Here is a 17,991-nt window from a genome sequence, read left to right on the forward strand (position 1 = left end):
AATAAAACTAAAGTTTGAATATTTTAGTAAAGGCTTAAAATTTGGAAAACCCAAACACTTGAAAATCTTTAAAACACCTATGTAATTAGATCAATGGATGAAGAGTTTCAGGAATAAAGCATAGCATTTTTAATATGTATTTGACATTAATAATTTTATTCAATTGTATGATTCACCATTCATTTTTGAAAATAACAAAAAAAATTGTTTAAGAGTGTTGAAAGATTCCTAAGGAAGAATTAGATAGATTCATATATGAACTTTTATAATGCAAACCCTATACATCTCACGAAACCTTAAACTACAGAAGACAATCTACACTACCACTCAGGTGCTTAATAATTTTCAAACATTTAATTTGTAGAATCTTTGCGAAGTATTTGTATTTTGCTGCCTGAAAAGCTCCATTTAATTATACATAAAAGTATACACTTACCAACTTCTGAAGACAATTTTTTAATTTTGTCGATGTATTCATCCTCAAGGGTTTTGTCCATAGTACATGTAAGAACTGTATCAATGTCACTTTTGAAGTTGCATTTCATGGCTTGACTAATGGAACTAAAGTACACATCAAATCTGCTGACAACAATTTTAATATCTGTGCATATGTTGTTGAAATCTGCAGTGTCGATTTTGGCCTGTGTTGCATGACCATAAAGAGTGTTTCGGAACTCTCTGACTCTCTCTATGTCATCACCCAAAGTTGTTCCACCAGGTGGTGGGGTTTGTCCCCACTGTGTGGTGGGACGTGGGACTTGCCTACAAAGGTTTCTTATTAGTGTGTAAAGTGAGGAGACATCAAACTTTTCAACAGTGGGAATCACAGGGGAGGAAAGGGATATGCCACACAGCCATGTCTTTATCTTCACATCAAGTTTTCTCAGATTGTTCTGATTTGTCTGAACTTTGTTCGGCAGATCAGCTGGAGGAATTTCATGTATTAACACCTGCCAGAGAACGTCTCGTAATACATCAACCACTATGCGGCAAATGCGTGCAAAGTTTGTTGTCTCCTGACTAGATATATAAGAATTACTGCATGAACTTGCCATGGTTGTTTTGCTGATATGGTTCAACTTGTCACATCTGAAAAAGAAATATTGTAATTTATTATTCACAATCTCCATATATATAGTGTAAATTAAACGGATTCTTCATAATTGAAAATTGTGATAACAGTAAAATATATGTATTCTTTGTTAGGAGAGTTATTTATCAATAGAGTGCCATTCATATCACGTTTTTTGATGCAACAAGTATTGTCCAATAAGTGCATTGCTTTAAGGAAAATAAGATTATTATGCCAATCATGTGAAAACAGTGAAGAAAGATGAAGTAACTCAAATCTAAATTGAAAGTGTATTGAAGAGCACGTTTCTACAACATATACGTTATGCGTGCTAAAATATATCTAAAGTATTATTTTTTTAAAAATTAAATATATACAAGATCTTTAGAGTATTTAATCATTTATCCACTATTATCAGAGAATATTTTTTGCCATAACTTGGTCTTAATTGCATTTTTGTTAAGATCTTTGGCAGTGAAATTCGCTTCAAAATTTTCAGGGAAATGCCTCACAATCTGTAATTAAAATAAATGGGCTCCAAGAAGCAGTTACTGGTGGACCACCTTTGCTGGGAATGTTGATGAGAGAAATTGACAACATGTTATCAAATAAGTCTGAAATAATCTGAAGGTGAATGGAGATCACTTGATTTGTCATCTTTATTCTTAAAATGAAAGTTATCTTTAATATGGTTTGTTATAAAGACATTTGTAAAGAAAATTCACTAAAAATGGCTGTCAGAATAAAAAAGGAATTGCTTGCTTGTCCTTTTTAAAGGAATTTTAAACCCTGTACACACAATATCAAGTTTAATAAGAAGAAGCACAAGAAGTTGTAAAGTGAATCATGTTGTACTAGTAAACATACCAGTAACAATACTATATGGTTAATTCCCAAACATATGCATTAACAATACCCTATTTCCCACCACTGATTTTGTGATCTCTAAAACCTGATGTACAACAATACTACATAGCTCTCCACCAAACCCATGTAGTAACAATACCCTATTTCTAGGCATTGATTTGTTTTCTTCCAATTCTGATGGAGTAACAATACTACATAGCCTTCCACCGAACCCATGTAGTAACAATACCCTATTTCTAGGCATTGATTTGTTTTCTTCAAAATCTGATGTCGTAACAATACTACATAGCCTTCCCCCAAACCCTTGTAGCAACAATACCCTATTTCTAGGGCACTGGTTTTGTGATTTCCAAGCCAGATGTAGTAACAATACTACATAGCTCTCCACCAAACCCATGTAGTAACAATACCCTATTTCTAGGCACTGATTTGTCTTCTTCAAAATCTGATGTAGTAACAATACTATATAGCCTTCCCCCAAACACATGTAGTAACAATATCCTATTTCTAGGCACTGATTTGTTTTCTTCATAATCTAATGTAGTAACAATACTACATAGCCTTCCCCCAAACCCATGTAGTAACAATACCCTATTTCTAGGGCACTGGTTTTGTGATTTCCAAGCCAGATGTAGTAACAATACTACATAGCTCTCCCTCAAACCCATTTAGTAACAATACCCTATTTCTAGGGCACTGGTTTTGTGATTTCCAAGCCAGATGTAGTAACAATACTACATAGCTACCCCCCAAACACATGTAGTAACAATACCCTATTTCTAGGGCACTGATTTTGTGATTTCCAAACCTGATGTAGTAACAATACTACATAGCTCTTCAGCAAACCCATATAGCAATAATACCCTATTTCTAGGGCACTGGTTTTGTGATTTCCAAACCTGATGTAGTAACAATACTACATTGCTCTCTGATGACATAATATTACTTGCAAATGTAGCATTTCTACATTGTTATACTTGAAATCCTTTTGTAAAAATGTTGTTCCTAGGAGACTGCATTGTTCTGAAGTTGTCATCAACAAGCCTGGTTTAATAGTATGGCCAGTAATAATACAGTCTAGTTTAGATTGTCGAAGGTGCTATTTATAGAACTTAGAAGATATTCAGTATATTGAAGTACTTGTACACAACATTTTAATCATCATGAAATATAGATATTTTCAACAGTAATGTAATGCACAATTTCTTTCTCATGTAATAGAATTAAAATGTCACTAGCATCTCATGCTGTTATTTCTGGTAGTTCTTCCATATAAGGCAGATATTTGGGTAATTCTTTCCTTAGGAGGCTGTTAGTTTCATATAAATTCTGTTCTGCTCTTCCATCGATCTCTTTTCAACATATAGCCTACGCATAGAGCTGTTGTCTCCACTAATACAGAATTTTGTCCTCATCAGTTTTCTGAAAAGATAAATTAATTTATTTGAAAACATTGCAGACACTAGCATGGAAATTTTGTTAATGCTATTTTGATCCACCATGCACATAGCATACAATATGACCTTTAAAATAATATATGGTTATAGGGTGCTCTCAACAGCTTCCAGGAGCTTACCCAAGGGCATCACTGGAGAATGGGAAGACCCAAGTGTGTAGTTATGAAGCCTATTACGTATGCCATCTTTCAGATCTCCACCTGCATTTCTTAAGAACCTACATTAAGTATGTATGTATCAGCATACATATAGATGGATTGACAGGCTGGATCGTAAATGTCTGTGTGTGATTTGGATTTTTAAAGTAGCTTTAACCATTTTTCAGTCATATCGCTACAATGCCCACAGTGTGGCAGTTTATACAGATGTTGGGGCATGATGTCCCACCCAGTCACATTATCCTGACACCAGATCAAGCAGTCTTAACACTAACCTCTTAATGTCTTGGCAGGATCATATAATATCTGCCTTTACAAAAAGCAGAATAATACATTTATTATGAAAACTGAATAAAAACTTCTAAAATATTTTGTAATATTTAGTAGTGAGAATATTTTCAAGATGGTCTTGATCGATTTAATATTAAATTATTTGATTTACCAGTTTACATTCAGTATCTGTTAGACCAGAAGTTGAAAGATTGTGTCAAGTTCCTGACTACTTTGTAGTAATGATAAACATTAATCTGCATGCAATTGCAAAACAACACTGGATATTAAGGCCAATAGACTTCAGATTTCACATGGACAGTAATGTCCATACTCTCATGATGAACATTATATGTGAGAGTTAGAGTCATTGCAGTGATGATTTATCACATAATCTGCATATGAACTATGGCAATTATACAAGTCAAGTTAATTAAATCATGGTCTAAGAAAATTTCCTAACCTGTTTTAACTTCAGGTGATGAAAACCTTGATTCCACATGTCCAAAAATGTTGACCGACTAACTGCATGGATCATTTGTTTTTTTCATGCAGATTCTGCTCGTATATTGTTAATTTTTTAGATTTGTAAGGCAGCATCATATCACCATTAACTGTCATTCTGTCAGCATGGTGGTATGCATAATCCTGAAGCCAAGATATTGCATGTTCTCTTCCTTGTCCTTTACCACTCTCTTTTCTGTATCCAGCTGAAATTGTGCCACCCTTAGATTTCTTTATGTATTTGTAATAGAAATGTTTGTTAATCCTATACAAACATCTGAAGCAAATCCACAAACACGCTTTCCATCAACCTCTCTGGTGGTCTAGTGGTTAGAGCATCTGCCTCATATACGGGAGGTCGTGGGTTCGATCCCCGGTCGAGTCATACCAAAGACTTACAAATATGGTACAGTACTAACATCTGCCTTGCTTGGCGATCAGCATAAAGATGTTAGTGTTGCGACTGGTCAGCCTGCATGCCAGGTTACTGTGACTGGGTGGGGACATCATGCAACATGTCTGCGGCATGATGCCCCAGTGCTAAACATCACTATAAACTGTCACTCTCCAGACATCGTAGCGATATGACTGAAAAAGTGTTAAAGCTATGTTAAAAATCCAGATCACACATACATACATACACACACGTTTTCCACCATCAGTAAAATAAGAAACATTCCTTTTTTGTCCTTCCCATCAGCTATTTTGTCAAAACAAGCACTCAACTCTGCTTTCAAAACAATTGTTCAGTATCAATATCTTGCTTGTTTGATATCAGTTTCTGTTATCATTTTTAGACAGCAATTCACACATTGTTTTGCCTTCTGTAAGCATGTTGTTACGATTTGCATAGCTTTTCCCAGCAGCTTGGAGTTACTGTAAGTTCTTAATTGTTTGCTCTTATTCGATTTGCATGTATCATCAAAGGTGTAATTATATATGCTTAAATCATAGATTTATATGCTTAAATCGTAGGCTTTAGAGTTAAATTGTTATAAAATGTATAAGTTTAAATTTGTTTTTTGTTCTTTTATTTTACTTCATGTTTTGGTACAAGAACATAAATATCAGTAAAACACACTTTATAGCTATAATGATTCAACAATGAACATTTTATCTTCAAAATACAAGAAAATTAGAATTGTTTCGGCTTTTTTAAATGACACTAAAACCCTGAGCATCACCACATGCCCTCTCTTCCAGCTGCAAATAATGTTATAACTAATTAACAAACATATTTCTTGCTAAAATGCAATTCTGGATTACGTGCATACATTTGTTGTTGGGTTTAATGCCATTTTTCAGCACATGAAAGGCTATACATGGTGGCCAGTATTAATGGTGGAGGAAGAACCCGGAAAAACTCCGGTAAGAACTACCAACCCACAAGAAGCTACTGGCAAGCTTTCACACATACCCACATTAGCCGAATCCAAGACTTGAACCCACACAGACAGGGGTGAGATGGCAGTGATCCGTAACGGAGAGCGCTTACGACCACTCGGCAACTTGCATACATTTGATGTCACATGAAAACTAAGGATAACTAAGATCAAGCAGCAGGGAAGTTTAACAGACCTTTTTTCCCAGACCAAATAAACGCTCCTACGCGAACTTTCTCCGTAGAAGCCTCTATTTTCACTTTTACGGCCTTCCACGAGAGCTAATTTTCGCACATTTCAGACCAGGTGCATCAGGTGGTCACGCCGGGTGTGTCGTAAAGTATAGCATCCAAGACAGGAAAATATCCAATCAGGGATAAATTTTTTGGTTTATTTTTTGTTGTCACGCGGAGGCTGCTTTCTCATGAATAAATTTGATCAAGACCGATGCGATACCGACTTCGTGGATCATGAAGATTTATCGTGATGAAACCATGCGGCGTCATCTGGGCATGGCTGAACAAATTTCTAAATTTATTTATATCCATGTCACCGTTGCACCAAGTCTGATGGATATTTCTCAACGTGTGCGTGTCCACGCCGTTGAATACCGATAAGATATTACAATTGTCCCTGATCACCTTCGGAATTTGCGTATATCTCTGTGTCACGTAAATCACATCGGTATTCTTGTGTCTGCCACGCGAGAATATTCTAGCCGGGTTAGTTTGCTTGTCCAGCATAACGTCGTCGAAAACAACAAGATTATTAATATCACCATCCAAATTCTCCATGGATGGAGCTTCGTTGATATCCGTGATAAATTCGATTGTGCCTTCGTCGGTATTGTCGCTAAAGTCTTTCAAAACTTGATAGCAACGCTGATCATCAACGGATGGTGCAATCAAGTATAACCTATCCCATTTCAGCCATCTCATGATCAGATTCAATAACAATTGTGTCTTACCTGATCCTGATGGACCAATGATTATCATTCTGACCGAATTCGGTAATGCCGAATGATGTTTCACCTGCTCGCGTCGCTTCGTTGCTGAAAAATCAATTACATTCATGTTACTAAAATATATGGATCTATATTGTATTAAGTGTCGCAAGCACACAGCTACGATAAATCCAACCGAAATCGTCACACGCAACAACAGGAACGCAATTGCAGGAGAATGCGAAGTTTGTAAGACACGCAAGTTCAGATTCACAAAAAAAAAAGTAGAACCGGAGGAGACATCGCAGCCTCCTTAAAAAATCTACCTGGATTACCCTGGGCGAAATATCCCGGAGAGAAGCATCTACCTGGATATAATTATTGCGGACCCGGAACGAGATTCGATATCAGACTCGACAAGAATAAACAACCAAAGCAAGGTGAAAATCCAATAAACGCCATCGATGGAGCTTGTTACGATCACGACCTCGCATATTACAGCGGGGATCTACAACAAAGGCATCTCGCTGATATCAAGCTAATTCACGCACTAAACGCAATTCCCAACAAAAATTTCAAAGAGCAATTGGCATCCTGGTTGATAAAAGGCGCGATGAAAGGCAAACTAGTATTCGGCGCTGGTAAATAATATGGAGCAGATATATTATTCTCCGCGAGGATTCTGGCGAGTAAAATCAGCAATTGCCAAACTCGCCAAGGCCGCTAAAGTAAAAACGTCCGTTGCTGAATCGTGGCTATCAAAACAGGCAATTTGGCCAATATATCTTCCCCCGCCTAAAAAAATACCATACGCGAGTTTCACCGTCAGTGTCCCTAATGAGGTCCATCAAGCGGATTTGATGTTTCTTCCTCACGATACCGTCAACGGCGTCACATACAAATATGTCCTGACCATCGTTGATATCGCTAGCAGGTATAAAGAAGCAGAGCCATTATCGAATAAAACAGCAACGGAAATTGCTAAGGCATTTAGCGAGGTTTATTCCATATCTCCATTATCATGGCCGAATCTTCTTCAGGTTGATCCAGGTCGAGAATTCCTCGGCGCGGTTACCTCATTGATGAAAAAGAATAATGTCAAAATCCGACGCGGTATTGTGGGTGTTCATCGCAATCAAGCCATCGTCGAAAGATTCAATAAAACGCTCGTAGAACGATTATTTGGATACCAATACGCGCGTGAATTTATTCAGGATAATCGATCTCACGATTGGGTATCAAGATTGCCTCATGTAATAAGCGCGTTGAATAACGAGACAACTCGAACAATATCAATGAAACCCGCGATTGCTATTACAAAATCGAATATACCACTAAAGCGAGATTCCACAATTCAGCCCGTACTAGGTAGCGTCACAGTCAGGTATTTATATAAAGAAGGTGAGGCCGAAGGAGGAAGAAAAAGAGCAACCGACCCAATCTGGAGTGTCACAACACACAAAATATCCGCCGTAACAAGATCGTCAGGAAGACCAGCGATTTATATTCTAGATTCACTGGCGCCACAGCGCGGATTTACCAAAGAGGAATTACAGATAGTACCAGAAGATACTCAACTACCGCCAGCATCACTAAGATAATTTACTCGAATTCTCCCTAACTGAGATAATTTTCTTACTCTCGACACGGCTAAATATACCAAATTTGACCAAGATATTCTATCATCGACGATCCAAACTTGACTATCAACAGTTAATCCCTGTGATGAATGTATCGTTGTTGCATAACCTAATTTCCACGGTGATTTTTCTGCACTCAACGCTTCATTAACAAGATTAATATCAACAAAGATAATATCATTCAGAACCAAAATCTTTTCCTCTCCGCATGGCAGAGTAACACTGATATTTTGTCGCCTAGTATTAGCGGGCCTATAACACAACGGTACTTGTAACGTAGGAAATTTCTCACAATGCAGCTTGAATAACTTTTCCTGAATAATATCACGAATAATTTTTCTACTAGCGACGATCAAATGATCAGGACGCCACAAATTTAGGAAATCACTCATCGGAGTCTCATCGATTATTTTTCTCATGACGTCACACTGAATCTTATTCGGTTGCAATCGAATCAATTTTTTGAATTCGGTCAGTAAATTATCTGTTGATCTATAATCAGCGTCGATTTCCTCGTAATAATCAACGAAGTTTCTAAGCCACTCATGAGGCGATTCGCCATCAATCGGATTAGGTTGGCCATGATCGCCGCACATTATCACAGCAGTGTTTTTCTCTCCCAGCCAAGCTAATATCGATTTTAGTGTATCTGAATTCACTGTGCAAATCTCATCGAATATTATAACCTTATTGATATATTTGTCTCCCATACGCACCGAGTCCCATGATCCGCCGCTGTACTTAAAATAGCTATGATAAGTGCAAGAATTAACGCCACGCTGCCTTATTTCTCGCGCTAATCTGTGTGTCGGAGTCAGCACGATCATATCGGAATTTGCAAATAAATTTATCACTCGCGTTGTTTTACCGCTACCGCCAGGTCCATTCAGGTAAACGAATTTATTGCGTGAAACTGGGTCGAACGCAGATGCGGCTGTCGAAGATTCTCCAAATCTACCTCGATGAAATTCATCGCAATCTTCAACATCGGCGTCTTCACAATAATCCAGAATATCCTCGTTTTTTATTCTCCAAGTTCCCCACGAGCTACCGTCGGTAATTAAATTTTCCAGTCTACATTGGTATTTTTTATCGATATAGAACGAATCTGTCGCGACTCTTACTGCGATATCGGAAAATTTATTTATCATCGAGAGTAAATTTATACTAACATAAGCGAGCATCGACGACCGCAAATGTGTATATTGCGCTGATTCTCCATCAAGATAACTAATCACGGTACCTAACTTTGCTCCATCAATGATAATATTCTCTCTATTGCAGAATATTCCTCGTGACGCTGTATCGGCGATTATAAAATCCATCTCGGCGTCGTTGATGAATAATCTAGCGTGCCGATGCTTGTGATCAACGGATCTACCTTGAGTAAATTTACCGATTATTTTTCTTCCGATATCTTTCGCGTTATCGCAATCTGTTGGCAACCACACATCGGTCTGTTTCCTGTACGATATAATAGCCTCACTCACCGTCAACGACGCTAACATCGATGAATCTAGCATATATCTCAACAACACCGTAGGAACCCAACGACGCTGGGAGAAATGCCTGCCGAACCAAATATAGCAAATTTTATGCAAAGTTTCAGCAAATTCGAACGACGTAACACAAGCGAATCCGGTCATAACAAAATCAGGCAACGGTCCGTTAATTGCTACCCTTGTCATCTCGTTAGTAGGATGGCCGAATTTAGCAAAATAATCTGCACAATCGCCCTATCCAAGAAAACTTCCAGGATAACATGCGCTCATGTCAACGGAGATCATATCCTCGAAATCGTACCTGGTATTCCACAGTCCACCATGGCCGTATTCGATACAGCTACGTTGAATATCAGAGAGAAATTCGTTTCTTGTCGGCTTCCACGAGTTTTTCTCTCTGGCGGCGTGAGCAGCAACAGACGGAATTGTAAAGCAATTTGTCAGTAACTGATCGGGATTTGATGAATATCTCACCGCGAGTTTTCTCATCGACTCGTGTAATATTTCGTTTCTGTAAATATCGCCACATGGCAGGATAAACTGATCGTATCTTTCCTCGCTTGAAAATAACCATATCGATATTGGATCAGATGTGCTTAATTTTTTGATAAATCTGAACATGACATCGGAATTATTCTCCGCGGCATCTACAGGATAAAATTTAATTACACGATCCCGCGGGAATATCATTACCGAATGCGACCACGCATATGAATTGTGATCGATAATTTCGATTGCGCTCCTCGTGATCTGTACGGCGACGAGTATAATATTTCTCCCGATAACGTTTTCACCGTGATAGGAAATTTTAATTTTTTACTTAGTACAGCCACGTCATCTACCGTCGCACCATTAAAGACGGTTCTCGCCCACGCATTAATTTTATCCAACCTTAATTGTGTCAAACCAGATCCACGTCGAGCGTTTTTCATGTGTTCGATCACGCGCTCGGCCACGCAATTTATCATCGGTGATTCTTTCATCGCAGGCAAGTTTTTTATATCCGGATTGTTATTCAGCCAATAAATTCCATAAACAACAGCGCTGGATGGATACGCTCTAGCATAATAAGGACCATCGATCCCCAATAACAATCCTGGTTTAGAATTTTTATCGAGAATAACATTTTTCTTACCGCCACGCACAGGATCTCGTTTATCGCGAATAATCCAAGTATCGTCAGGCATTTGTGCGATAAATTTTATTCCAAAAATAAATCGCTCTTCGGGATGTTCGGTTTTTATATGCTCGATTATTCTCTTAGCACGCTCCAAATTCATCGTAGCATCGATGGAATTTGTTTTCCAGGTCGACCAAGTGTGAACCGCTCCATCATCAAAGAACCTTTCTTGGCTCGATCAACCTCAGGAATAATATATTCTGCCTCATCAAGATCAAATGCATCCACTGATTATATTTTAGACAAATGTTTAAATTATAATGCATTGCAAATGGATACCAATCGGTTCAACAAATTTCTGTGACAAATCCTGCAGAGGTGATAATTGCGGTGCCCATATATATGCGATTCGGCGTGGTAGCAAAGGACCACAGAGATGTCTGGTTTGTCAAGTTGGCACGCGAGGGAAAACTCGATTGTGTCTGGCGTGTGGAGGAAAGAATTATCGGAAATTGCGGCGATACTATGAAAAAAATCTTCCTCAGTTATAACTTGCGAAGAAGATTATATTAATCGATTCAGAGCAAATAACGATTTAAACAAATAGATTATCTTATATGAATCCAAAATCAACGATTCTTGAATCAACAATTCCAGAGAAAATGATTTCCGAGTTTAAAACTCATCCCACGATCAAGGGATATGAATCGTCATCCGATGGTACCGTTAGGAATACTAAAACAAAGAATCGGGTCGGTAAGATTTGTAATTCGGGTTATCTGTTATTTACCCTCAAACAAAAAATTCATGTTATAACCATAGATTTGTGTTCGAGTGTTTTCATGGACCTATTAAGAATGGTCTTGTTATCGACCACATCGATGGAAATAAACTCAATAACAAAATATCCAATCTTCAGGCGATCACTCCAAGTGAAAATTCCCTGCGTAGTAACGTTGGTAAAAACCTAAAATGTTGTTCGAAGGCAGTTAAATCGATAAATCGAGAAACAAACGAAGAAATTGTGTTCATGTTGATGTATGCAGCTGCAAGATATTTTAGTATTAATCACGCCTCGGTGTGGCGAGTTGCAGAAAAAAATCAAAACGCGACATTCTCATATAAATTCGGCGCGTGGATAGAATTTTATTATATTCGGATAATATCAGACTCGGAAAATTAATTGAATATTACAAAATATAATATAAATGAATGAAGAAAACATAAACAATATCATCGAAGCAATCGGGGATTTGAAAAATAAAAATATAAATTTATCTTCGGATTTGGACGCAGATAAAATCCGGTCCGAATTTGAAACGATCATCCAAGGTAAATTCGAATATAGATATACGCTACCATCCGAATATAAGCTTATAAAGAAAATCCAAACTGCGATGTATCAATCACTTACGTCTGTCAGTGACGATCAAATCGAGGATTTTGTTAAATTATCGACGCTGGTAGAAAAAGTAAGGTTGAGTTTATCAGACGAATATGAATCGAGAAAAATTACTAGCTCGCGCGTCAGGCAGCTAAAAAAGCTAGTCGAGGAAAGTAAAAATTAAAAATAAAGATTCTTGCCACAAAAAAAAAAAAAAAAAAAATTTTTACTAATTTTGAAAATTTCCCTGATTTTTATTTATTTTTTTGTTATTTTTTCTGCGGGGTAGAACTTAAAGTATCTCCGATTATTTTACGATCTCACCAGCAAGTTGATACTCAGCGTTTCTCCGCGTATATCAAGTAAATTTCCATTCTAATCCGTCAGTTTGAAATTTATCCTCGACAATAATCGATTGTGACATCGCAGATAAAACGGATTTACTGGTTCTTTTATTATCAAAAATCCCGGAGATGCGCTAGGTGAAAAAGAATATAAGATAAATCCCCGCTGTGCCTGTTCCGACGTAGATGTATCTGTGTTGTAGCTACTTTCAACAACATCCGCGTGAAGATTAATCGCGATAACCTCCGTTATATTAACAATACCCGGCGAAATATGCCGCCCCTGCCCGGTTGGATCGTTATTTGTGTTGGAGAATCGATTCTGATTGTATTTTTTTATTCAACCACGCGGCATGTAACTTCGAAAATAAATCGTCGATGGTATCAGTGACGGATTTTCTCATTTCATCAACGTTATAATCAGGAAATTTGAAATTCGGTAACGTTTCTTCGGTTAATCCGAATGAGGTCATGAATTTTTGTTTTTCTCCTGAATTTCTGATCAACTTGAAACTGCTAACAGGAAGAGTATAATCGGCGATTGATATATCGTCGGTTATTGCCCGAATGAACATACCATGATAATATTCGGTATCATACGCGAGTTGGTTTAAAATCTTCACGCGCTCGATAATAATTTTGCTACACGAGTCTGATTCATTTAAGATACATTCATGAAAATATCTTTTTAGTAAATTTAATTGTAATTTATGTTCCTGATTAAAATCGTCGACAGTTTTTTTATCAATATACCGTCTATAGGAGTTATTATCCTGCTAATTTTGGAAACATCAACGATTTCGGCATCCGAAGGGACTTTAGGAAGAGGCAGCCACGAGAGAGTTTTTTTATCCCTGAAAGTGAAAGCAAAAAATACCGAGTCAGATTTATGTTTATTCATGAGAATGATAGCATCCTCGATCAGGGATTTATGTCTGATAGCGGTTTCGTAATACCCTTCGTCGGTGGTAAAATCGGATTTTTTTGGTTCAGGTGGCTCTGGAGGAGCTTCCTCGTGCCAACCTGGAATAAAAATATCTGGTTTTTTTGGTTTTACCGGAGGTGGGGTTTCAGGCCAACCTAGCACGGATCTGATCGATGACTGGTAAATATCGACGATATATGGTGATTTTACTTCGATCATCGACGACAACGTTGGTTCGTGCGCAGATATTTTTATTCCCGGATTAGCATCGCCGGTTATATTTGATATTCTACCAGTAAATTCCTTATCGATTTGCTCAATTTCGTAACTGCCTGTTGGTATACCAACGACAATCCAATCGGGAGTTCCATCGGGACGGTTTTTATTGGCAAATACAAGCGAATTATTCGATAATAATCTGCCAAATGATTTCGATCTAACATTGGGCCAGCTGTTATAGACACGTAAATGCGATAACGCAATTTCTTTAACGCTAATTGGGATTGGGAAATCGATACTGAATTCCGGTTTGGTTGAGCTTACCGATATCAGTGTCGTTATCGGCGGTGTTGTGTTTGTCACGATTTGAGCTAGTTCTGACATTATTAATGTTCATTTGTTCAATCTCGGAGTAGATTTTTATCATCATGGAAAATTCTGGATCGGATATAACTCCGTCGTTGAGACTCTCAGAAAGCAGCGATGATAATTTCGAATACGCTTCGTTGACCTGGGATAATTTACTCGTGTAGAGGGATAATTTTTCATTCGTGCATGAAGATAATTTTTTTGCGATGATGTTGAGAACACCAGCGATTGTTGTTGTTGATGAGATTATTATCGTTACTGCGATCGGCGCGATTGTTGTCACCGCGGATAAAATTATTCCCGCGCCGGCGATGATTGCGCTTGTGCGTACACGGCGACGTCGATGGTAACTAATCTACGCTGATATTTTTTTATTTTTGTTTGATACTCGTCGAGAAGTTTTTTTAACGAATCCTGCCATGAGCGCGCCTGATTGTATCGGTAATCCGATGCTGTCATTTATTGATTAGGTTATCTAACCAATTGCGTGTGTTCTGGATAAATATTCGAAAATTACAGTATAAGGGAATGGGTTTGTTATAGTTCTATCTGGTGGTTCTGACGTAAATATATCCTCGGAATCTTCATGTAGAAAAGTAATTAAAAATCCAGGATAATACTCATCTATGTGACGATACCTGGTTGTCACATTGAATTTTAACCCAGCGGTAAAATATATTCGATATAAGCCAGTAATTGGCGCGGTAAAGCTAAATGTATTATTCACGGGTGTCCATGTGCCTTTTTGTACTTTTACCACAAATGGTATATAACATTTAAGATTTTTTGGTACCACCTCGGGTGGGATCGAGATATATCCTAATTTTCCGATTCCCGCGGAATTTATCGCTTTATTAATATCGTCAATTTTTGTAGTTGCGTCGAGAAGTTTCGCACTTAAATCTCGAATTTCTCCGTCATACGACGACACATCGACCTTCTGACGCACCAAATCACGCATCGCGGAAATATCCTAGTTAATTTTTCCCACACTGTCGCTGAGATCATCATGTGATGTTTTATCGGTTTTTTGGTGTGCAATTTGGCGTATCACGTTAATTTCCTCGTTAATTTTAGTAATATCCTCGTTGATTTTTCTTGTCTTCTCGTCAAGGTAATGGTGCGATGTTTTATCGCTTTTCTGACTCATTACGGTTTTTATTTCAGTAATATCGGCGAGAATGTTATTAATATATTTGCTGACTTTTCCTACCTTCTCGCTGAGATCATCGTGCGATGCTTGATCGACTTTTTTCTTTGCTAGCTCGTGTGCGGCGGAAGAATTATCGCCGAATGTTTTTATGTCCTCGTCAAATTTTTTACTAAATTTAGCTAAGGTATCGTCGAGTTTTTTAAGATCATTATTCAGCCTGCTAAATCTTTTTATCATTCTGTCTTGAAGATCGTCGTGTGATGTTTTATCGGCTTTCAGAAGCAACGTTGTTGATATCTCGTTACTTCTTCGTTCCATATCTGCGATATCGGCCTTAAGAAGCAACTTTTCTGATAGTTCATTGTCCTTTTTTTCCACATCCGCGATATCAGCCTTCAGGGGTAACTTCGTTGCAAGATCGGCGATATCAGCGATGGATTTTGATACTGATTCTGATAGGCGGGTAAATTGATTAATGCGATCGTTATATTCATCTCGCTTGATTATATCAGTTATTTTCACGTTACTTGTTTGTAATCTTCCTTCGCTGTCCTGAAAAATGGCAACTTCGCCAGGATCTATCTCTGACAGTGATAGAAGATTATTGATATCCTCCTTAGTGGCGTATATTGATAGATCAACGTCAGCTACTTCCTTCTTCCTGTAGAGGAATCTTCCGTAAATATCAACCATGATACTTATCTGCGGCGTATTCAAATACGATTCTGTGGTACGGACCGGATGATTTTGAAATTGCATCAAGGACATTAATTGATTCAGGACCGCATATCGGTGGATCCATTAATGTCTGCGTTGGAAGTGTCGAATACCAGATTGGAATATTTAACTTTGACACGTAATCGATAAATTCTTTTGGTGGCGCTAGTCCGTACGAGTCAAAATAAACAATTTCGCGAGGATTAATCGCGTAGGCGACCCAATGTGTGCCAGGGCCGGTACTTGAATCGAGATTTATTATTCCTGTCTCGGTGGAATTTGGTTTTTCTGGTAGCTGATCCCGCATAAATACGCCTCTGAAAAATTTTATTTTTTTATTCTTTGCTTCACTTGATAAATCTAAATTTGAGGCTGGTAGGCTAATTTTAGGCCGGATCCGTACAGAGGAGGGCGTCCCAATCTCAGGCCGGATCCGCGGGGTCGTCTCAGATAAAGGCCGTTTCCTTTTTTTTTACCATATCGCCCTCCTACCTTTTCTAGCAATTTTTTACCTCCGTATCCAGCCGCGGCTGATGCTAGACCAGTTGCTACCGACGGAGCAATTGCGGCTAATAATCCGGGAATGGCAGCTAATAGTAGGAAAAATCCACCTGTTTTGACCATGTCTCTGATGGCACCTGGACTAAGATTCACATGAACACCGGAATTTGCTGATTTGGCCTTGGTAAAACGCCCATGCTGATTCTTGGTTAGCGATAATTTGTTAGGTCCGCCGTGAATTTGATCGTTTTTCAGAGTTAATTTCACGCCGCATCGCTTTGCTATCGCTGACTGGAGTTTTTTTTATCTGACCCGGGGTCAGAGTTACGCTAATGTGATCGTATGGCATATTAATATCTTTTTAATCTAAATTTAGAAAATCTAGATTTTGTTACATTTTTTCGACAGGTGCGTCGATGACTCTCATTCTGCCGCTGATGCCTTCCAAGATCATTGTTCTATCGCTGAGAATAACCACGATTACTTTATGTAAATTACCTCCCGTGTGAATTCTGGCTTTGAAATGGATATCAACGACAGATTGCTTTACCAGATCGAGATGCTCCAGGGAAAAGTAGTAGATAGGATAAAGTTTATTAAAATCCAGCTGTGATATTTGCAATCCGGTATCGACATTTTGATCGCGACCCATGAAACACAATAATCGATGATACGCGCGAGCTGTCGAATAATTTTCAAAATTAATTGATATTTCCTCGGATGGTTCTTGTTGGCCATTTACTCTCAGCGACACATTTGTCGCTTGGATACTATCAAATATCATGTGACTGTATAATTGATGATATCTTCCAGTACGCAAAAAAGCGATAAAGATATGCCTGGGTGCAGAGGTACCTTGCTGCGATGCAATACGCCAGGTAAAATCACCATTAATATCGGTATTTGTGGAATCTGTTGTTGTTGTCAGCCACGACATGACAGATTTACCGCCTTGATTCATGAATGATTATAATTTTTCTTCTTCGATTATTGATGGAGTTATCGCTGGCATCCACAAAGTAAATTTAAGTAATCTTACTATGCCGTTATTATTTGCGGCATCATTGGGGCCTATTACGCCAGTAGCGTAATCGACAGCACCTTCTCGCCAGATAGCATCGTCACTATTTCCCTTTCTGACAAACGTATCGGTATGTTTTGCTCCGTAGATAATTTTCCTGAAATGTCTGCAAAATCCGAATATATGGGATAGCGGAATAGCACAAGAGAATCTTTTGCGGCCTCCTTCTAGCATGAGTTTTCGCGTGGTAAATCCTAGGTTATAATCAGGATTAGTATTAATGATCATATCTTCGACATTTGCAGGACCAGCAGGAGCGGCGCGATCATTCGGCTGTCTGATGATAAACGGCCTACTATCGGGACGATCAGAATTATCTTTGGCAAACATCATGCTAGGGCCAGCTGATCTAGTAAAATCATCAGAGTATCTGGCTAGGCCTA

The 17,991-nt window shown here is 38.2% G+C and overlaps 1 protein-coding gene across 3 annotated transcripts in view; it reads right to left on the bottom strand.

The window, feature by feature from the left end:
* LOC149786552 (uncharacterized) overlaps positions 1–17,991 on the bottom strand; it is an 81,948-nt gene that overhangs the window by 17,232 nt on the left and 46,725 nt on the right. For all 3 annotated transcript variants that reach the window (XM_089977056.1, XM_089977055.1, XM_089977054.1), the window contains exon 2: positions 437–1,089. In XM_089977056.1, the coding sequence (XP_089833182.1) occupies positions 437–1,055 (619 nt within the window). In that variant the 5' untranslated portion in view covers positions 1,056–1,089. The remainder of the gene's footprint in view (positions 1–436; positions 1,090–17,991) is intronic.

Source organism: Sinohyriopsis cumingii, chromosome 12 (genome assembly GCF_028554795.1).
Source record: "Sinohyriopsis cumingii isolate HCF-2022 chromosome 12, ASM2855479v2, whole genome shotgun sequence".
NCBI lineage: Eukaryota > Metazoa > Mollusca > Bivalvia > Unionida > Unionidae > Sinohyriopsis > Sinohyriopsis cumingii.